Raw genomic sequence first — 23,502 nt, forward strand, 5'->3', positions numbered from 1 at the left:
CCGTCTTTTCTGTTTTCAGTTTTTTGTTACCATGAGTGTTGCTGCACATAATGTAGGATTTATGGAGCCTTTTTTGTATTGACTTCCTTATATGACTTTCTTGCTGAGCAGTGAAAGCCTAGTCCTCTCTTTGTGTAATCCCAAGTTGTTTTTCAGAATATTTGGATCATTTCACAGTTCTGTCAGCATTGCATTAGTGTTCCCATATCCCTACAACTAACTACTCCAGTGATGTAGCTTTTTAAAGTTTCGTACATCGTGGCCTCAGCTTGCCTCTTTGTCCTCTGCCACCCCCCTTCCTTTGTGACGCTCCCCTCTCCTGGATTCCTGCCTCTGCACTGGCTGTCCCCTGTCCCTCAAACATACTCTCCCCTCACTTCTACTTTTATTTCCTTAAAAACAGTACTCAAATGATGCCTTCCAAATGAAACCCTTCCTGATGTCCCTCTCCAGCTTCCAGTGTCCACGTCTCCCAAGTTTTCCTTGTATTTATCTCATATATATTTTCTATATAGTTATATGCATGCTGTCTCCCCCAGTAGAATGGAAACATCTTGAGGGCCAAGGCTGTCATATTTTTCATTTTTGTCTTTGTGTTCCTAACACCAAGCACACAGTACACCTTCAATAAATGCTGGTTGGTTAACCGATTAAGCCCAGGGCTTTGCCTGGTCAATCCTATACTAGTGCAGTTAGTTGGTTGAACCCAAGAATAGGACTGGATACTGATTTCTCAATTCTGACTTATTAGGGAGTCAACCTAGTTTTGTTGTTGTTTTTTTTTTAATTCAGGATATGTTGAATATGCTAATTTTCACTTCCAAAACCTTTTAAAAATTTGAATAAGTAGTAACACAGTTGTCTTAAATCAGAAAGTGTTTTTAGGTTCCTCCTCCATAACTTTGCATTCCCAAAATACTGTTTCAAAAAGAAAAAAACCCATCTCCATCAGTAAATTTTGATTTCCGAGTGTGTTGATAGTAAGACTAGCAGTAGGTCCCACTTCCAGTCATTTTCTTTATAGCTGCCTGCTAAGAAAAGGAGGTGGGTGGGCCATGTCAGGGCCACAGTTCTAGGTACATGAAGGGTCTTTTCTACGAGAACTTCAGGTTAGCCAAGGACAGGAATCACCAGTAGGAGAAAAGAGGTCTGAGTTATGCTGTGCTTGGGACAACACCCTGAGCAGTGATAACAGAATGTTTTCTATCACGCTGCGCCTGGGATTCATGTTTGTTTTACGAATGAGAAACTGGAACTTAGAGAGTCCTTTGCTCAGTCACTTGCTTGATCATCTGCATGGAGGAGGATGATGATGCTCTTTCTTCTGGGCATCTAGGAATAGGGAGCTGGAGCTTGTGCCAGACTGGATCTGTCTCCCCTGCACTGTCCTGACTCTGGGGACCCAGTAAAGAGTGTTGGAAGGGTTTTGTTTTTCTTTTACCTTTGCATTTAATCTTCACTGATCATGTCCTAAAACTCACCCTTTCCTAATGCTGGTCAGGCATGTGACAAATTCAGATCATCAAACAAGGACCCTTCTTAGGGCTCTGAAACTTGACTTCACAAGTGGCAATGTTCTGTTGCCTGGAAATAGAACTTTGGATCCTGGGCAGCATTTCAGAAAATGGATGTTTATTTGAGCTAAAAGCAGAATGTTGCAACCAAAGAATTGTTCTACAAGTTCTTCAGCACTGTTGTTTATTTAGTGGGCTTTTTTCCCATTTAGTTAAATGGGTAAAATTTCATTTTAATGAATGCCATTTTATGATATTGGCTTTTGTGTAAGAGAATTATTTCCACGGCTTAACAGCCAGCTTCTGATAAGAATTGCTTTGCTGATGTGATATCAGTCCTTATAAATAAAAAGCCCTCTAGGACAGACAAATATGCCATATCAGTCCCTACTTTATTGGGGAAGATCTTTTTGTGGCTGGTTTATTATTTGTTTTTTTTTTCTGTTTTCTTTTTTAATTTTACAGTTATATTTTTAAAAAATTTTCAAGTTTCCAAATTCTTTCCCTTCCCATCCCAGAGATGGCAAGCAGTTTGATATGGCTTATACATGTGCTGTCACGCAAAATATACTTCTGTATTTGTTATGTTGCAAAAGAAAACACAGATCAAGAAAGAAAATTAAAAATAAAATGCTTTGCTCTGCATTCAGACTCCATCAGTTCTTTCTCTGGAGGTGGGTAGCATTTTTCATCATAAGTCCTTTGGAACTCTCTTACATTGTTGTACTGCTGAGAAGAGCTAAGTCATTCACAGCTGATTGTCATGTAATGTGATGTTACTGTGTGCAGTGTTCTGGTTTTGTTCATTTTGTTATGCATTGGTCCATGTAAGTCTTTCCAGGTTTTTCTGAAAGTATCCTGCTTATCATTTCTTATAGCACAATAGTACTCTTTTTTAAAAAAATATGTTTATTATTTATTTTTAACATTCTTTTCTTTTTAAATTTTGAGTTCCTCCCTCACAGTCTTCCCCTACCCATTGAGAAGGCAAGCAAAATGTTATCAATTATGTATGGGAAATCATGAAAATATTTCCATATCAGTCATATCATAAAAAAGCAAACAAGCAAAGCAAGAAAATTATACTGTAATTTTGTTTCAGTTTGTCAGTTTACTCTTTGGCAGTAGATGACATTTTTCCATTGAGAGTCTTGGAATTATCTTAGATCATTGTATTGATCAGAACAGCCAAATCTTTCACAGTTCTTTGTCCTTACAACATTGCCATTACTGTGCATAATGATCTTTTGGTTCTTCTCACTTCACTTTGCATTAATTTGTATAGGTCTGTGTTTCTCTAAGACCGCCCCTCATCACTTTTTATAGCACAATAGTGTTCCATCACGATTATGTGCCCTGTCTCATTCAGCTATTCCCCAATGGATGGGCATCCCTTCAATTTCCAATTCTTTGCTACTGCTAAAAGAGCTGCTATAAATATTTTGTACATACAGGTCCTTTTCCTTTGATCTTTTTTGGTGTATTGAACTAGTAGTGGTATTGCTGGGTCAAAGAGTAAATATAGTGTTATAGTTCTTTGGGCATATTTTCCAGAATGATTGGATTAGTTCACAACCCCATCAAGTTTATTAGCGTACCTGTTTTTCCCTCATCCCTTCCAGCATTTTTCACTTCTGATAGGTGTGAAGTGGTACATCAGAGTTGTTTTAATTTGCATTTCTCTAATCAGTAGTGACTTAAAGCATTTTTTTCATATGACTGTAAATAAATTTGTTTTTTTCATCTGGAGACTTCATATACGTATCCTTTGACCATTTATCAATTGGGGAATTGCTCTTATTTTTATACATTTTTCTTAGTTCCCTATACATTTGAGAAATGAGGCCTTTATCAGAGAAACTCACTGTAAAATTTTTTTTATATTACTTCACTGTCTGTGGTACCTTTTACCAAAATGTACTTTTCCTGATTATCTCTTGTAATTAGTTCTATTTTTGCTTTTGTTTTGTCTGAGATCATGATTGTTACGTGCCTACCTTTTTTTTTTTTTTTAACTTCAGATAAAGAATAATAGATTCTTCTTTAGCCCTTTATTTTAACTCTTTTTGTTTCAAGATTATGTCTCATAACCAACATATTTTTGGATTCTGGTTTCTAATTCATTCTGTCTACTTCCATTTTATGAGTGAGTTCATCCTCTTTGCATTTGCAGTTATGATTACTGTGTATTTCCCTCCTTCCTATTTTCTCCTATTTATCCTTTTCTCTCTTTTATGCTCCTCAAAAGCCCATTTTACTTCAGACCACTGCCTCCCTTAAGCTTCCCTCCCTTTTATCACCATTCTTATGTCCTCCATATCTCTTATCTCCTTCCTCTTCTATTTCCCTGTACGTATGTCATTCCTCTTTGACCCAGTTTATATGAAAGTGAGTTTCAGTTACTTTCCCCCATTTCCCCTTCTTCCTTGCATGCTTCTTTCATGTGAGTAAATTTTCCCTGTTCTATCTCTCCCTTCCCCCTCTGTCCAGTGTGTCCCTTCTGCTCATTTTTTCATTTTTTTGAGATCATTCTTTTTTTTAAATTTAAATTATTTTATTTGTTTTCAGTGTTCTACAATTACTTCCATATATCTTAGATTTTTTGCCCCTTCCCTTCCTCTCCTTCTCCCTCCCCTCCCCACTCCCTCCCTGAGACAGCATACAATTTTATATAGGTTCTACACATACATTCCTATTGAATACATTTTCACTTTAGTCATGTTGCATAGAAGAATTAAAATGAATGGGAGAAGTCATAAAACAAAGCAAAACTTAATACAAAAGAAAATGGTCTGCTTCATTCTGCGATCCAATTCCATAATTCTTTCTCTAGATGTGGAAGGCATTTTGCCTCAAGAAGTCCTTGCATTGCAACGAAGTACTAAGTCTACCAGAATAATTCCTCCCACCGGCATCAGTTCATATAAGCCTTCTAGGCCTCTCTGAAGTCTTCCTGTTCACCATTTCTTATAGTATAATACTATTCCATTACATTCATATACCACAAGTTGTTCAGCCATTCCACTTGATTTCCAGTTTTTGCCATCACAAAGAGAACTGCTATAAGTATGTGGGACATGTGGGACCCTTTCCCATCTTTATGATCTCTTGGGGATACAGTCCTGGAAGCGGTATTGCTGGGTCAGCGGGTATGCACTTTTTTTTTTAGATTGAGACCACTCTAACATAATCAGTTCATGCCTGTGCTCTCTGTCTATGTCGCTTTCTTCTCACTGTCCCAATGATGGTAGAGTTCTTTGAACTTACATGTTTCATCTTCTCATACAGGAATATAAACAGCGTAACTTTATCAAGTCCCTTATGATTGCTCTTTCATGTTTACCTTTTTGTGCTTTTCCTAAGTCTTCTGTTTGAATGCCAGCTTTGCTATTCAGCTCTGTCCTTTTTGTTCAGGAATGCTTGAAAGACCTCTTTCATTAAATATTAATTTTTTCTCCTGAAGGATTATACTCAGTTTTAATGGACAGGTGATTCTTGGTTGTAATCCTAGCTCCTTTGCCTCCTGGAATATTATATTCCAAGCTGTCCTCTCCTTTATTAACATGGATGCTGCTAAATCTTGTGGGATCCTGATTGCAGCTCCATGATATTATAATTGTTCTGTTCTGAATGCTTGTAATGTTTTTCCTTGACCTGAGAATTTGGCTTTAATATTCTTAGGAGTCTTCATTTTTTACCTCTCTCAGGAGGTGATTGATATATTTTTTGAATTTCTGTTTTACCCTCTGGATCTAATCTATTGTGGCAGTTTTCCTTTATAATTCCTTGAAATATGATATCTACCTCTGTTTTTTTTTTTTGATCATGGTTTTCATGTAGTCCAAAAATTCTTAAATTAGCTCTCTTTGATCAGTTTTCTAGGTCAGATGTTTTTCTATTAAAATATTTCACATTTTCTTCTATATTTTCATTTTTTTTACTTAAATTTGTAACATGAAGTCTTATGGAGTCCACTCACCAAATTCTAATTTTTAAGGAATTATTTTTGCCAGTGAATTTTTGTACTTCCTTTTTGATTTGGCATATTCTGCTTTTTAAGGAATTCTTTAATGAATTTTTGCACTTCTTTTACCATTAGAACAATTCTGCCTTTTTAAGATATTATTTTCTTCAGTACTTTTTTGTGGTATTTTTACGAAGCTGTTGACTCTCTTTTCATAATTTTCTTGCATCGCTCTCATTTATTTTCCCAGTTATTCCTCTACCACTCTTTTAGCTCTTTCTTGAACTCTTCCAGGTATTCTTCTTAGGCTTGGTTCCAATTAGCATTTTTCTCTGAGGCTTTGCTTATAGCTGTTTTCACATTGATGTCTTCTGAATTTATGTCTTGGTCTTCTCTGCCACTATAATAACTTCTAATGGTTAGATTCTTTTTTTGTTATATGCTCATTTTTTTTAACTTTCAACTTTATGTTAAAGTTGGACTTTGCTCACCAGGGGTGGGGAGGCACTGTTCCAATCTTCAGGCTTTTGTGTGTGTGTGTGTATGCTGCTGTTTTCAGAACTAGTTCTGAATATCTAAAAGTTTTCAGTGCTTCCAAAGTGGTATAATTCAAGGAAAAGTGTGGCTACCACTCCCTTGATCTGTGCTCTAGTCTCTACCTAAGAAGGGTCCTTGCTACCCTGAAGCCCCAAGTGCTAGCATTTCTCTTGGCCCTGGAACTGTGATCAGGTCTCCTGTTCTCCTGAAAGAAATGAGAACTTGGTAAAAGAGGTACAAAACCTTACTGAAGAAAATAACTACTTGAAAATTAGACTTGGCCAAATGGAAGGTAATGACTCCAGGAGATATTAAGAAATAATAAGACAAAATCAAAAGACTGAAAACATAGAAGAAAATGTGAAATATCTCATAGGAAAGACAATTGAATTGGAAAACAGAGGAGAAATAGTTTAAGAATCACTGGTAAGCCTACATATCATATTTCAGGAAATCACAAAAATATCCCAGTATCTTAGAACCAGAGGGCAAAGTAGAAATGGAAAGAATCCATTCCATTGGTCACCTTTGGAAAGAAAGTCTAAAATGAGAATTCTCAGGAATATCATAGCCAATATTCATAGCTCCCAGGTGAAGGAAAAAATACTGCAAATAGCCAGAAAGAAAAAATCCAAGTATTACAGAATCATTGTCAGGATCACACAAGATTTATCAGCTACCGTTATGTAGGAGCTGAGGTCTTGGAACATGGTATTTCAGAAGGCAGAAGATCTAGGCTTAGATCCAAGACGTGCTATTTGCTTATGGGTAGGAGAAGCCTATATCATAAAAAATCGACAATACTACCATGTTAATGTACTTATTCAGTGCCCTACCAAAGAATTCCTTTATGGAGCTAGAAAAAATACCAAAATTAATCTGAAGAACAGTTCAAGAATATTAATGAAAAAAGTGGGAAGGAAGGGCACCAGATCTCAGAGTATATACTATAAAACTGCAGAGCTGTGATCATCAAAATTTGTTAGTTCTGAGTAAAAAGCAGAGGTTGATTAGTAGAGCAGATTAGGTACACAGTATATGGAAGCAAATGAGCATATAGCATCCTTGTGTTTGATAAATCCAAAGATCCCAAATGTCGGGGCAAGAACTCATTATTCAGCAAAAGATAGTAGTCTGGCAGAAATTAGGCATAGGCCAACGTGGACACTACATAGCAGAATAAGCTCAGAATAGACATGATTTAGGCATAAAGGGTGACATCACAAGCAAATGAGTGGAAAATGAAAGAAATTATCTTTCGTATCCATGAATAAGGAAGGAGTTCAGGACCAACCAAAAGAAAAGTATTCACAGGAGACAAAATTAATTATTTTGATTACATAAAATTAAAAGGATTTTGTACAAGCAAAACCAGTGCACCTAAAATTAGGAGAAAATCAGGAATAGTAGATGGAAACATATAAGACATATTTGTTAAACGCAGTTCCAGAACTGAACTGGATTTAGATTAAAAATAGTTGTAAATGAATGGTTGAATTAGCCACATGGGTGCTTTAACTTAGGTAAGTTCTCCTACATTGTTGGGGGAACTGAAACTTTCTGAAGGGCATATTCCTCCAGGTCACCTAGGGGCGCCTGCCCTGTGTCTGACGAGAGCATTGCTGCCCTTTCCCTTCTGTCCGGTGTCTACCTCCACCTCATTCCCAGATAAGTTTCCTGGTTTAGAAGAGAGGAGGGAATTTGTGTCTCTGGCCCTTGACAGTTGGCATAGTGGTTTCATCCCGGCCGGGTGGGGAAGGGAGCCAGGGAGAGGATGAGGGAGTGGTTGTTTATTGAGTGGCTCTCCTTGGATTTGCATTTAGTCCACGTGTCCATTCCTCTTTCCTTCTTTCCCTGGTAGGCAGTGAGGTGGAGCCGAGAGCGTAAGATTTTACCTGGCTCAGACCTTTCCCAGCTCTGTGGCTTCACTAATTTGAGCCTCAGTTTCCTCATTCTCCAAAATGGGAGTGATGAACTAACTGCTCCTAATGCCCGACCTCACAGAGTCCTGGTGAGGAAAGTACTTTAGAATCTTTAAAGCACCAATGAAATGGGAGAGTATTGTCATTGCACACATTCAGTAGAAAGGGAGAGCCTGGGGCTCCTTGGTGTGTGCTGAGATATGAGAAACCCATAGGACAAGGGGGTCTTTTTGCTGGATTGAGAATTTTTTTAGATGAAAAGTTAGAGAACTTGTTTCCTGTTGGTGAGAACATACAGTAAAAACAGAGATGCTGTGTGGTCACATGGTGGTGGGGGTGGGGTGTGTGTGTGTGTGTGTGTGTGTGTGTGTGTGTGTGTGTGTGTGCGCGCGCGCGCGAGAAGTCTGGATTGTGAGGAGTGAACGTAGCTGGCTCGGGGCACTTCCTTAAAATGGCAGTTCCATTAGGAACCTACCAATAAGAAGATGGGACCTCCAGGGTGGAGGGATCTTACAAGATGGGAAGGCAGCTGAGTATGATGGGAGACTGTTGCTGTAGTCCAGACAAGAGATGAAGACCTGTACAAGGGGGATGGCTTTGTTTGTGGAGGAAAGGGGCTGTGCAAGAGAAATACTGTGAAGGTAAAAATGACAAAACTTGGCACCAGATCAGACATATAGGGTGAGTAAGAATGAGGCAGCAAGAGTAAGTGACTCTTAGATTGTGAACCTGGGTGACTGGGAGGAAGGTGGCACGCTCAACAGTTAGAAGAAAATTGCAGAGAAGGTAGGATTTGAGAGTATGGTTGGGGGAGAACTGAGCTCTGTTTTGGCATGGTGAGTTTGAGATGACTGTTGACTGACTAAATGTAATTAATTGTGGAACTGTGTGTCACTGGTATTGCCTATGGCTGGTATGATTCATAGGCTGTTCCAGCTGACAAATGACTTGTGTTCTTACAGTTCATTTATAAGTTAGATGTTTGGAATGCTGAACACATTTCCATAAAGAACATTCTAAATGATGGCTGGGTTCCCAGCCTAGCATACAAAGGCTGGTTTATAAGCCATAATGGAGCTTAAAGAACACTGTATATTTGCTATTTGCAGGAGTCACCCTTTTCTTTTAAACACATAAAGCACACTTCCCTCTCCTAAAACCACTTTCAGTGGCTTTTCATGGTGTGGTGGTAACTGCTATCTCCACGGCTATGGCAGCAAAGTGTAGTGTTTGGCATTTCCTACCAGGTTGCAGAGGCACTGAGTGTGGACCTGTAACAGACTGTATGTCTCTCCTTCTGAAGGTCAGTTGGGAGAAGGTCACAGTGGGGAAGTGTGCTCAGGTGTGTGACCTGGGCCAAGTCACTTACCTTGTCTGGGTTGTGGTTTACTGTAAAAGATGGGGGGGGGGGAGCAGGTTTGGGAGAGATCTCCAGTTCTTATTCCTTTGATCCTGATCTTGGGCTGTGTTCCCTGTAGCTCAGGGGGAGAGAAAAGAAAAGGGGTTATGGAGGTAATTCCCATTGTATAGGAGACTTGTGTTCCTTTTTTAGGTGGGCAACATAGAAGGGCTTTGGAGGAGAGTTCTGGCAGAGGTGAGCCCAGGAAAGCCTATCCGAGGGGTGGCATAGAAGCAGCCCCTGCTGGTATTTATTGCCGCTGAAATAGGGGGTATAGAAACAAGAGGAATTTTTTTCCTGATTCATGGCATTTCCAGCTGGCCTTTGTTTCATGTCTAGAAGGGGCCAAGACCTACGCAGATAACTAAACTTAAGCTTATACAGTTATCATGGGGAAATCATTGTAAATTGCTATTAGTATAGGAGCAGCACTAACTCCCCACTGAAGTTTCTAAATACATTGGAGAGCTAGAGTTGCTGTTACTTGCACAGTGTGGCTCTTTACTATGCTTCCTTGCTTATTGTCTCCCTTCTTCTGTCTTTTTAAAGCTCTTTTGATTAGATCTGCAAGACTCCAGGCAATAAGAGTATTTAAAAAAACCTTTGTTTTGCTTTTACATCATCTATATTTCCCAACTTATCCTTCTCTTTTATCCCTCCCAGAGAGCCATCCCTTTTACCAAAAAAGAGAAAACATTTTAGCAAAACTGACCAGCACATCAAAGAAAATGGACATTTATCTGCAGTGTTCCACATATGTAGTACCCCCATCTTTGTAAAAAAGAGAGGGAAGTGCCTTCTCATGCCTCCATTTTGGGTCCAAGCTTGGTTATTATAGTATTCAGTTTTTAAAATAATGTCATTGCCAGTCTTTGTTAGGTGCTCTCCATCTCTGGCAAGGCACCTGTTATTTTTATATTTTAAGCCTTGTCCCAGATATCCAGGTCCCGTCCTAAGCCACGATTTTCTCAGATAGTTTGTGTTCTTCCAGTTCTTTCCTCCAGAGCTTTTATTTCATTTTTAATCCTTTAGTTGAGTCACAGTTTCCAAGGTCCCCATCCCTGTCCCTGAATATGTTGGAGGACAACAGTCTGGCTTGCCCATACAAGCTCTGGTTTTGGTGGCTCTTTCCTGTGCTTGTGAGCTTCTGCTTGACCTGCTGTGCAGTTCTGAGATGGAAGAAGGTATTTATATGTAGTCCTTAGGGAAATCTGTTTTTTTCCTTACAGTTGTTAAGCATTCTCTCTCCTTCTCTCCGGACTCTCTAGATTTGAAATTCTTTTAAAAATGCTGACTAGGGACTTCTTTGGTTTACTGTTCTCTTCAGCTTTAATTCCTGAGTGGGTACTTTGTGCCAGGGTCAGACTCTGTCACCTGATCTGTTTTTGGATGACCTAGTTGACCCTCCTAGACCTGCCTGGGTCACCTGGGTTCGTCGGCTGACCTCTGCCTTCTGGGGTTAGTTATCTTTGTATCTCTAAGGATAAGAATGCTGGTTCTTCAGTTCCTTTATGGTATCTCAGTTTAGAATGTTAGTGACCCTAAAGACCCTGGGTACCTGGGCTATGCAGGTTTGAATGCTACTGTGACTGGTCCCTGCCACTCTTCAGGGTTTCCAGGTCCCCCATACCTGTCCCTGGACATGGTAGGAGACAGCAGTCTGGTTTGCAAGCTTTGGTGGCTTCTTTTCCTAGTGCTTGTGAGTTTCTGGTTGGTTTGTTGTGCAGGTCTGGAGTAGGAGAAGTTCATTATTGTAGTTTGTCATTGAATTTCTTTCTTTTTTATTTAAATGTTATTTATTTATTTATGTTGCATTTTCAGTTCTAAACTGTCTCCCTCCCTCTCTCCCATCCCACCCCACACTAGAGAAGGCCACCACTTGGCCCAGATTTATAAATATATGTAAAACCATACTATGCATACTTCTTTTTATCAGTTCTTTGTCTGGAGGTGGATAGCATCTTCCTTCATAGGTCCTTGGTAGTTGGCTTGAGTATTTGTAATATTCAGAATAGCTTAGTTCACAGTTATTCTTTGAAAGGTATTGCTGTTATTGTATGCAGTGTTCTCTTGGTTCTGCACCTTTCACTTTTCTTTATTTCATACAAATCTTTCCATGTTTTTCTAAAATCAACCTCATTGTTTTTCATAGCCCAGGAGTATTCCCTCACAGTTTTGTACCGTGATGTATTCAGCCATTCTCCAACTGATGGGTTTCCGCTCCATTTCCAGTTCTTTGTCACCAAAGGGAGCTGCTATAAATCTTTGAGACCATGTAGGTTCTTTTCCTTTCTTTCTGATCACCTTGGTCAAGAGACCTAATAGTGACATTGCTGGGTCATAGGGTATACACAGTTTTGTGACTCATTGGTCATAATTCCAGATTGCTCTTCAAAATGGTTGTATCATTTCAGTTCCACCAACAGTGTATTAATATCTTAATCTTTTCACATTCCCTCTACTTTGTCATTTTCTCCTTCTGTCATTTTGACCAATCTGGTAGAGGTATGAGAGAGTTGTTTTAATTTGCATTTCCCTAATCAATGATGATTTAGAGCTTTTTTTATATGTTCCTATATAATTTTGATTTCTTCATCAAAAAGCTGCCAGTTCATATCCATGGAGAGTGACTGGCATTGAATTTCTTGATCATTATTTGATTGGGTACAAACTTCAAAGTTTTTCTGGGTTGGGCTTGTGGGAGCTGGGTGACTTCCATCCAGGTATCAGTCTTGGCTAGAAGTCCTTAACCAGCCATTCACTTCCCAGTCTGCTTTTCTCCTCCATGGCCCTTGTTTTGGTCAGAACCAGTGTTGAAAACAGCACCTGTGCCCTAAGAGGTTCAACTTCTCTCCAGAGACTTTGATTCATCCTTAGCAGTGAGTTTGAGTATGCCAAAATCATGAAGTTGCATGGCAGGCAAACTTGAAAAAGCCACTTACCCCAAAAGGGTTAAGTGAGGTGGAGCTAATGATTTATAAGTAGCTTCTTTACAGGGAGCTAGGTATCTGCTAAGGAACAGTTGTTTCCCCTCAACTCAGCTTGGGGGAAATTTCCTAAAAATCCCAGCGGAGCAGACTTCACAAATTCTCCCACGTTTGTGACTCAGTTGTGATGTGAAGTGACTGTTTTCATGGGGCTGCTGTCCACTGCTGAGTCAGCACCATTGCCACTACATGAGGGAGGTGGGTGTGCAATACTGAGAGGAGTCATGCCTAGTTATCACGGTAGCTTTTGTTGTTAAGTGTTTTCCTATGCTAGGATTGCTAATACCACAAGCATTGTGGCATATGTTGAAAAGGCATCCTCTTCTTTGGCATAGTGCAAAGAATCCCAGAATTGCAGTCTGCAGGCAGTGTTTAAACACAGTCAATAGCTGTGGGACTAAATCTCTTTGCATCTGTCCTTGCCTGAAAATGGGAATAAAATGAGGATGATAATAATACACTGCTAAAGGCCTGTCCCAAGTGGCTCTGTCCATTCGTACTGAACTGAAAAGTCTTCAAGCCCACCGGGGGTCAACCTAGCTAAGTTGAGGAAGGCCCATCCTCAGGTGATTCTAACCCTAACCCTAAATGTGCTCCGATGGTGGATCTTCTAGCTACAAGATCACCTGCTGAGGCTTAGGGATGATGGAGCCTCCCAGATGGAGAAGGAACCCCCGAAGCCAAGCCTCCAAGTAGAGGTGTAATGAGGAAGGTGCTTTATGAGTTCTTATTTGTTGTTATTATCTTAGCCCAAAAAAGGAGAATGGGTAACTTTATATGGTACATGGAATTACATCGTGCCTTCATAAAACTTGAAAATACAGTTCTTGTCCTCAGGAAGAGTAGAAGCTTGCCTAAAGAGGCCAGACTTGGTTTTTCCACTCTCCTCCTCTTTATTTACACATCTCTTACCTGGGAAACGGGAGGAATGACCAGGCACTCTCCACTCTTCCTTCCTCTTTGTCTTGTCTCTGCTACTGTTCCTTTAAACTGGATAAACTTACTAAGAGGCAGTATGGTGTGGCATAATGGAGAGAAAGCTGGCGGTGGAGTCAGGAAGAGGAAGGTGCCAGCGTGACCTGACACTTATTGCTTCTGTGGCTCTGCACAGGGCCCCAGACAGCTCTCTCAGGCTATCAGCTGTAAAGCAAACTGGTGACTTTCGCGGATACATTTGTCCACCGGGGCACCCTGGAGAGAGGAAATTGTAAATCACAAAACAGACCACCTCGACCTCTATAACATAATGCAGGCCATTCTTTTCCTTTTCCTTTCCTGTATACCATATGCAAATACTGTACAGGTGATCTTCCCTCAACCTCAAGGTTCGCAGTGTGACTCTCAGGAAAAAACCCTCACTGGTTTCCTGTTGTCTACTGAATAAAATTCTTATTTCATAGTCTGGTATTCAGGGCCTTCATAAAGTTGGGTCCACTGGACCTTTTCTAGCCTTAACTTACATTGTTCTCTTTCATATACTGGAGTGGTGTGATGTTGGGTGTGATCTTGTGATGATGGTGTGGGTCCTGAGACCCATGATCTCACTCTTAGTAATTTCATGACCTGGGCAAGTCACTTAACCTCTTTGAAACCTCGGTTTCTTTGTCTGTAAAAGGAGGGGGTTGGATTAATTGTTTCTTGAGTGCCCCTTCTGCCTCTGAATCAGGGGTTCTTTGCCTTTTTTAACCTGTGACAATCCAGTGAAACCCATGGACCCCATATCAGAATAGTTTTTTTTAAAGCATAAAACAAAACACATAGGATTCACAAAGAAAACCAATTCTATTGAAATAAAGTGATCAGAATTTTTTCAAAAGACATGTTCACAGACCCCAGGATAAAAACCTAGCCCTATCTCTGATTTTGTGATTCCTGAACATATATCATTCCTTTTCGTCTCCATGGTCATACCACTGCTTATGGCAGCCATGGATGTCCTCTTTTTCCCAGACCCCACCCCTGACCATCTTTGTTTGTTGACATTACACCCATTTTCTGACTCAAATGTTACCGTCTCCATAGATCTTTTCCATGGCTGCCCTACCCACCTAAAACCTGGCAATACATTTTCTCTCCTCTGACTCAGGATCTTATGGCATATTGCATTGCACTTAAATGGTAATTTTGTCCTAATGTGTATTCTCTTAATCTGTGCATACATTTTATCTCCCCCATTAGAGTAGAAGCTCCTTGAAGACAAGGGTGTATTGCAGAGATAATCCTTGTTCAGGTGTACCTTGTACCAGCTGCTGGCCCCTGATTCCTCAGAATTCTGAGATTCTGGGTTTTATCTTTCTTAATACCTAGTACAGTGTGTTGAATGCAGGCCAGACTTGTAATAAATGGTTGAATTGAATTATTGTTGCTCTGAATGTCTTGTCTCCTTTACTCTTAATCCTGTGTTGATTTTTGACCTAACCTTGGTCTCTTGTGTTTCTCAGGCTGGCAGTGATGGTGAGAGCATAGGAAACTGTCCCTTCTCCCAGAGGCTCTTCATGATACTTTGGCTCAAAGGAGTGGTATTCAGCGTCACAACTGTTGATCTGAAAAGGTAAGGAAGCTTGGCACTTCTCTCGAATAAACTCCAGCTCTCCTGAGTTATTTCACAAACATTGCTTGGTTTTTTCCCTCCTCTGTAAACATCACAGCAGGATCACTCTGCATGGACTGGAGCCACTTGGACATAATCCCAATTCAATTTCTAGAATTTTCCCTCACATCTCTCCTGCTAGAAACTTCCTCCAGTTCTGGCATAGGAGCTGAATTTTATCTTGAAGACCATGCAGTCTTTTCAAGGATACTTTCCAAGGATAGCAGGGAACCCATAAGAAAGACTTTCTTGCCAGGCTCTGTGGGTAGGAGCTTCTAGTACACTGCTGTTTTGTCCCCTGAGCTCCTTACCAAGGAACAGAGGCCTGATGCAGTGGGAAAAGTACTGGACACCTGGACTCTCCTTCGTCCTGCTCCTGTGACTCTTTGGCCCTCTGGGACTTTGGCCCAGGCACCCTTCCTCAAAGGGCCCCACCTTTTTCATCTGCAAAATGAGGGAAGGGGCTTGAGGAATTTCTTGGGTCCACTCTGTTTCTAAAATGTGCAGATGGAGAAAATAAAGACTGGGTGGTGCCAGAATTATCGGTCCTGTGACTGGAAAGAGGTTTGGCTTATATGTAATGTTAAAATAAGAATCCCTATCCATGAGCTCACCATTCATGTAGAGGGAGCTATTTTTAGCCTCCTAGAAGGGTCTTGGTAGATAGTCAGGGGGCATGTGCAGTCTGTTGAACAGTGGGTCTGTTGTGCTTAAGGACTTGTCCTGGTATGGTCTTGTGGAGCAAACAAGCTTGAGGTGGGAATGCAGCAGAAACCTGGGGCTGCTTCCCACTGTCCAAGACCACTGTCACCATCAGGGATTGTCTCCAGAGGGCCGGTCGGGCGAGGCCCTGCATTCATGCTAGCTAGCTTTCTCGAGAATGGTGAATGGTGACAGAAGGAATGAGCACAGTGCGTCTGTGACTGTTTGGGCACGCTCTTGTGGGGCCTCTCTGTGGTTTCAGTCTTGTTCTTGCTGTATGGACAGTGTTCTGTGAACCCTGATGTGTTCTCAAAATGTACATTGTGGTGAAAACTATCCCAAGGTGGGGAGTCTCATTCCCTGTCATCCTCTGTCACCTAGAACCTTTGTTTGTATAGCTTCCTATTATCAGGTTGTCCTTCACATGATGTTCTTTCTTCCCTCGTGTTTCACAGAGGTGGGAATTTTATTTACAGCAGATGGATAAGGATGGATGGCTTGCAGGGAATTTATTTTCATGGGAGTGATTTTGGTGACTCAGTTGCCCTGACTCGCCTAATGCTCTTCCCTGATGCTGCTGTTGGGAGTCCTGCGAAGTTGCTCCTCCTTTCACAGCAAGGCAAACTTGGGTTGTAGAAATGGAGAAGGACTCTGATGGGCCTTTGTAATAAAAGGCAGCTACCAAATGAGAAAATGTGGAGGTTATGAGGTGCATCAGAGAAAAACCTCCATAGAGCATTAGGGGTGTGTGTGGGGAATGGCTCAGATGCAGAGAGCAAGTGGATCCTCCAGGGAAGGGAAGTGATTTAGCTGGGGTCACACAGGGCTGAGCCTAGGCTCCGTGTGCTGGGGTCTGTGCCGCACCACGGGAAAAAGAACGAGTGTTAAACTGCAGGCTCCCAGAGTGGGATGGCGTCATTGTGGAGCTCTTAAAGGAAGGCTATCACTGATGTGGCCACTGTGCATCTGTGTCTGAACTGGATGCCTCCCAGCCCCAAAAGGAAACGTCCCAGTACAGCTCCTAAGAATAGACCCTGCTGCCAGGCACACGCCCTGACTGCGTCTGAAAATACTTGGATTTTTCCTATCCCATTTTTGGCCTGGAGCAAGTGAGTTGACTGTACTGTGAATGAGCTGCTTTACTGCGTACAGTGCTCAATTGTGCTACTTGCCCCAGGAATTCTGAAATGAGAAATCCACGGTTACCAAAAGGACGTGGCCTTAGCACGGACATTTGAATAATGCTGTACTGGCTGTACTGGCCTTTGTGTTCTCCATCCCTCAGGTATATTAGTTGATGCTAAAATAGGGGCATATTTGTGTGCCAGGGAACTTGCACAAACACTTCTAACACAAGAGAATGCTGGACTGGGGGAAGGGGAGCTTTCTAGCATCTTTACCTTTCTCCCCCCTCCTTCCCCAAATTCTTCACTTTGGAAATTTTCCTTTTTCTCAATACACTCAAAAGTAACTCTTAAACACAATGTGATCTTCACAGGAAAAGTGAAGCAGCAGCTAAACTTGACATACATTCTGTATTGCTTTTAAAATCCAAATTCAGTGAAATTATTTAAGAGAAACAAATTATCTCGTAGCCTCAACTACTCCAGTGGTCCAGGGAAACCATGAGGTTGTCCCTACGGTTCCTTGCTCCATGTGTCCTCATATCCTCTGCACATCTTACCCATGTCCTGGACCTTCTCATTTTACAATGCCCCTCCATTATCCCCTCATTTTCAATACACGACTGGCCTTTTCTGAATAACTGTGTCTTTGATAGACCCTTTACATCATGCCTTGGGTACAAGGTATCATTGATGATGTTACTAATATGGCCCTTCGGTTTTCTGAGATCATGGTGGACCATGATTTGCAGCCATGGTAGTATTACCAGGGGAGACTACTGGTTTTAAGAGGGTGAACTTTTGCATCAGTGAGGACTTTGGGATTATTGAAAGTGCTACACAAAGAACCTAAAATGTCTTTATAAAATCTCTTGAGTTAAAAAAATATGAGTTTTTTTACATGTGTGTGGGTGAAATCCGCCTTTAAGGATAAGTGCTCCATTAGAGGGTTAGAGACAAAAACAGTCCCCTGAAGAGATTGATGGGGAGTATCGGGGCTCTTAGAAATCCATTTTACATGTGGATAAAATGATTGTCACATGACATCTTATCCAGAAGAACAAATCATTTCCCAGCTATGGTTGGCCCTGTGGGACATGTTTTTCGAGTTGCTGTCTATGCTAATAACTCTGCTGGTATTCATAGAACCCTATGGAGTCTTTGAATTAGTTTCCTTAGCTTGATTGCCAGTATAAACATGACTGGTACCTTGAGTGCTTTTGTGGGAGTTGTTTCAATGAAAAAGAAAAAAGCAAATCTGAACCTCGTTTTCTGCTCGTGTTGCGCATTGTGTTTAGAGAACTGAGACGCAGAACAGATCTCAGAGAATCACAGGCTCAAAAAATCAAAAGCTCCCTGACACGGCCCGCAATCCAGGCTGCCCTTGGCTGCAGGACCCCAGCTGCCTGGTGCTGCCCACCCAAAGTTCTCCCAGCACTGATGGGCTTCAGCAAGTCTAGAGCACCGGGATCTCAGAAGGATCAAATTTGTTGGTGACTCCAAAGGTCAGCATGGGCTAGGCTGTGGCATGTTACCAGAGAGGATTCACGTATGAAAATGGTGTTCAGGATATCTATCACTGAGGATCTAGAGGACGAGAAAAGTAGTGGGGCTGTCCCACAGCCCAGAAGGGAGGCTGCTGGTACCTCTTCTGTGGAGGCTGTTCCTGCGTCCATTAATGTGTTAACCCCTTAGGGGTCTGTTATATTATCTACTTTCAGCAGATTCAGTGGCAGTACCAGGGTGTACAGGACTTGAGCTTTGATTTTCAAATGAGATAATATCTGTAAGGTGTTTAGTACAGTGTCGGCACAGAAGAGGTGCTTAAAGTGCTTATTTCCTTCCATCTCTTCCTTCTTCCCTCCTTCCTTTCTCCTACTAGTTCCTTTCTATCTGACAAGTGTCCATGGCAGTGATCCAGTTCACACTTGAGCTCCTTACACAGAACCTTCCACCTTCCAGGGTACCTTAAATTCCCCAAATCAGCCATTAGCAGCCTTTTTATCATCTTTAGTATCACCAGAAGGCACAGATGGATGCCATTGACAGACTTAAAAGAAAGAACTAGGATCAGTGGGTAGAAGCTGGGGGGAGGGCAACTAAAGGGGAAAAAATCCTTAAAACTTAGGAGATGTCCAGTGATGAAGTGGATGCAGAGCACTCCCTCTCTCTGGAAGTTTTCAAGCAGACTCTGGATACTGAGCTGTAGGGGAAGTAGAAGAGAGTCTTCATTTAGTTAGGGGCTGGGCGTGGTCCCTTTTAGCTGAGTCTTCCCTTTCAATAGGGAGTTGAAGGATGCTTCTCTTTGAAGAGGATAAGGAGGTTGAGACCTCTCAGGGTGGAGTGTGATTTGCCTAAGGTCACCAGGCTAATGAGAGTCAGAACTGCATTTGTATCTAGCTTTTCTTATTCTCAAGGCCAGGGGATTGGATGGGAGTAGGGGAAGGGGCAGGGCACAGGGAAGAGCTGCTGGGAGATGGTGGAGGGATGGCCTTACGGGATCAGTTACACTGGTTTTGAGAAATGAGGATCAGACTGGTAATTGTTGTATATACAAGAAATTAATCATTTTTTTTTCAGAGTTGTTGACACGTGCACCATCACTAATGAGAAAATTTCTTCTTTTGTCAAGATTGATCAGGATGAATAAGGGAAGAAGTAATAGTTTTTGGTTTGGTTTTTTTTTGGGGGCAGAATCAGAAACAAAGCTGACAAAGACCTCCTCTTTCAGTGTTATCTCTTTGCAGGGGCAGGGCTGTAGAGATGGGACAGGCTGGAGGGAGAAGTGATCTCTTCCTCTTTGCTGTCCCTTGTACTTCCAAACATCCTGTTAGTGACTCATCAGTGCATGAGCCAGTTGTCTCTGCAGCAGAGGGGTCAGGTTCCAGTTGGCTTCTGCCTTTAAGTGGTGATCACTTTAAGGTGTTTCTTAGGATGCATTGGCTCTGTTGTCATCCCAACTGGTTCCCTGGTGGATAGAGGCAGAACCCTCTGAAGTGAGGAACTAAGGTGCAAAGAAGGATGTTTTCAATCTGAGCCTTTGTGAAGTATCCACTGGATCTCTACAAAGGTAGACACACTAGATCCTGTTCTCAGGGAGCTTATGGTCTAATGGGCTGGTGAAGCATGATAATATGGGAAAGGAGGCTAACTATAGAGGGGAGGCCTGGGGAGAGAGCTGGGAAAAGGGTAACAGAAGGGTGGGGGTGAGGAGGAGTGAGGAAATATCCTTTCCTGATGTGGGAATGAGTAAAGGGACAGATATAGGGGAGAGCATGATGAAAACAAGGGCTTGGAAGTTCTAGTCTGGTAAGGGGATAAGTATGAGATATGAGCATGAACATAATATTGAGGGATAAATTGGAGCCAGAGTGGGCAGGGCCTTGAATGCTAGAATCAGTCAGAAGTTTGTGGTTTATGGAGGAGGATGTAAAGAGCCACTTGAGATGTTTGCTTGCTGATCATCTCATGATTCCGGCCCCCCAGAACTCCTGGGACAAACAGGAAAGTACATTGCATTCTTTTCTCTTGTGCGAACCCTACAGGGAGAGTCAGTGAGATGGAACCAGACCGGCTTGCAGAGAGATTTCAGCTTGGCAGCACACAGGCTGTATTCTTCTCTCAGGTGCAGCCACTTGTTAGGGAAGTCAGAAAACCTCCAGCAAACATACTTCATAACGACGCTCGAAATCTCCATCCAGTTTTGGGTGTATAGCTTCCACAATGTCTGCATTGTGCTTTCACCTGTTCCGGGTCCCTGGGATGGTATTTATTCCAAATCTACACATACTGCAGAAGTGGTTGGCATGCTGTGGGGGAGGGAGTGCTCCACACATGCCTTTTCTCAGCTCTTCTCCTCATGGCCAGAGTCCAGCAGGGAGGCAGAGAACAGGGAGAGGGGATAGAGGGAAGAGAGGACCAGGCTCCTCCGCGCAGCTCTGCTGCTTTTTAGCAGTGTGGCCCTGGATACCTCACTTTCTGAGGCTTATTTCCCTCATCTGTAGAATGGGATAATAATCTCTGAACTAGACAGGGTTGTTTTGAGAGTGAAATGAAATAGTGCACGTGAAGTGCTCTGCCACTCTAAAACCCATCGACTTCAGAAGGGGATTCTTGCATAGATAAGTGACAAAGAAGGGGTGCAGTTCAGAATTAGGGAGCAGAACTGGAAGAGGAGCCTGGCACCCTTCCTGTGCAGGGAGGAGGAGCATTGGGAACAGTTAGCATTCTCTCCGATTAGGACCAGCTGGGCAGTGCTGTCCAGAGAGCCCCATTCTCATCTTGGATATCAGTGACTCCTTTTGGACAGCAGCGCCGGCACCATGTCAACTTGTGACAACTCAGACAAAAGGCAGTAGGAGCTGGCTTCTCATGCCAGATGTGGTGCTCTGGTTTCCATCTGCTTATGACTGATGGATGGGATTGGAACAGTGAATTCCTGTAGAAGATCAGGCCCTGTCACCAGTGATTTAGGGCCTGGCATTGGGAAGCACACAGCCAGTTTCCTGTAGCCATACACAAGGCTCCTTTGACAGTGTTTTGCAACAGAAAGTGTTCATGGCAGTGTCAGGGTTCCTGCTCTGTGAGGGCATTGATGTGGTAGTACAGTGATGCCGATGCAGACGTCTTCTCCTCTCTGACCTGGCTCGTGACTGTCACCAGGCCCAAGACAGGTCCTGCCTGCTGGAGCTTTGGCTCACCTCCTACTGTTTGAGACATTACTGATATTAGTAAAAAGCTGTAAAGTTGGGTCTAAGTGTCTCAGCAAGAAATGTCATCATCTTTTGCTCTTCTGAATGTAGTTGCTTCTGATTGGTGAAGTCACCTTTGGTTAATTGGTTTTAATGTACAGGGATAGGTTTGTATTCATAAGCAGTAACACAGCACCAGCACAGTTAGAATTCAGGAGTTGATTTGTGTTCATGAGAAACAGTCTGAGAAAAGGGAGCCTAATGGAAACAGCTCTGAAAGTCATGCCCTTTGTCTCCTTTGCCATTTATATGGTTTGTTGCTTTATGAGATTTCAGGTTTTTGGTTAGCGTTTCTGAATTAGCCAGATTTTCGTAGAATGTTACAGCCTAAAGGGACTGTCAAGATCTTCCAGGCCAACTCTCTCATTTTCTATATTTGCTTAAGTTCTAAACTTGAACACCAGATAAAATCAGTATTTCCATATACACCGTAGAATAAAAGATTGCACATGAAATTGTTTCTCTTGTTTTTCTTTTGAAGTAGGTAATAAATTCAACATGTACATATCCCCTCCCCACCCCCATCACTACCCCCCTACCCAGGGGAAAGACAGAAGGAGGACCACAAGGAATTGCAGTCAGGACAGTCTTGTCCAAAGGTGGTATTTGCCCTCTTGAGAAATGGTAAGAGCTGCCCTGCTTCTCTCTGATTTCCCCTGGTCTTCCTTCTGTTTTCTTCTCTCTTTGGGGAGGGGCCCAACTGGAGGAAGAAAAAGAAAAACAGAACCCTTGTACCAGTACTCATAGGCAGGCAGAGGTATTGTCTACGAGCACGTCTCATTCCGCATTATGAGTCTCACCTGTTAGGAGGTGCTCACCCGCTTCCTCCTCTAGCCTCTGGAGTAGCCTTGGTCAGTGCCCTCACTGCTTAGAGCTCTTACGTCTTCAGAGCTGTTTTTCTTTACAGCGTATTTGGTTCTAAGCTGTTATGGTTCTGCTCAGGTCACTGCACCAGTTTAGACGAGTCCTAGTTTTCTCTGTAATATGTTTTTTTCATCATTGCTTAAAGCACAGTATTTGTCCGTTCCATTACACTGTTACCTAATGGATGGACAAAAAGTTGCTGGGAAAAACTGTGTACTCCTTCATCTGATGTAGGACAGAGCAGGCCCAGGAGGGGCTGGGGCTCACGTGAAACGACTTGACAGAATTGATACTGTGAGGAGGTGGCTGAGCTGGGCAGTGATGGGAGGTCTAGCGTCCTCTTTACTACATAATGTTGCTCTCCAATTAGCCAAAGTCATCTCCATTAACATTATGGAGTTTGGGAGTTGGAAAGGTTTGAGTCCAGCCCATTCATGAAAGGAATTCCCACTGTAACATGCTTGCCAGATGGGTCACCAGCCTCTACCTGAGGGCCTTGTGGGCAGCTCCCCCACTCTTGGACGGCTCTCAGTGACAGGGAGTCTCTCTTGATGGCTTCCCTGCAGCTTCCCCCTTTTGTTTGGGGCCAAAGAGAACAAGCCTCTGCCAGGAGAGGCCTCCACTGTCTCAGCCCTGCCACCACAGTGGGTGAAAGCCTTACTTTTTAGCATAAATACTGCCATATTCATTTGAACAAATGTTACCATGTATCTTGGAATGAGAAAACTGAGTGTTAGAGAATGCTTGGTGACCATAGTACCTAGGCTATCACTGACTATACACATAGTGGAAGACCAGGAAGGACCTGAGCAGCCTGCTTGTCTCACAGGTCATTGGAGGCTCTTTGAAGAGGCTGGCCCAAGGCTCACATTGAGGGATCTTGATGAAGTATTGCAATGCCTCCTAAGAGGTCTCGGGACATTGCCCTCTCCAGGCCTCTTTCTTGCTACTCGTTTCTCCCCTGCTCTGTAACATCCACTGGCTTTCTCTTCATAGGCTAAATGAAAACTTACCCAGCTTTTAAGCCTCTCCATACCTTTTCAGGCTTTTTCTTTCATGCTTTCTTGATCTGCTTCCCTTTCTAACATCTCTGTCCCTTCCCACTGACACTCTCCCCTCAGACAGAACCCTCCTTTGTTACAAATAAA

General features: G+C 42.3%; 1 protein-coding gene across 1 annotated transcript in view; it reads left to right on the top strand.

Moving 5' to 3' along the window:
- CLIC4 (chloride intracellular channel 4) overlaps window positions 1–23,502 on the top strand; it is a 94,961-nt gene that overhangs the window by 36,776 nt on the left and 34,683 nt on the right. The window contains exon 2 of the mRNA XM_072609356.1: window positions 14,765–14,874. Within this exon, the coding sequence (XP_072465457.1) occupies window positions 14,765–14,874 (110 nt within the window). The remainder of the gene's footprint in view (window positions 1–14,764; window positions 14,875–23,502) is intronic.

This window comes from Notamacropus eugenii, chromosome 5 (assembly GCF_028372415.1).
Source record: "Notamacropus eugenii isolate mMacEug1 chromosome 5, mMacEug1.pri_v2, whole genome shotgun sequence".
NCBI classification, from domain to species: domain Eukaryota; kingdom Metazoa; phylum Chordata; class Mammalia; order Diprotodontia; family Macropodidae; genus Notamacropus; species Notamacropus eugenii.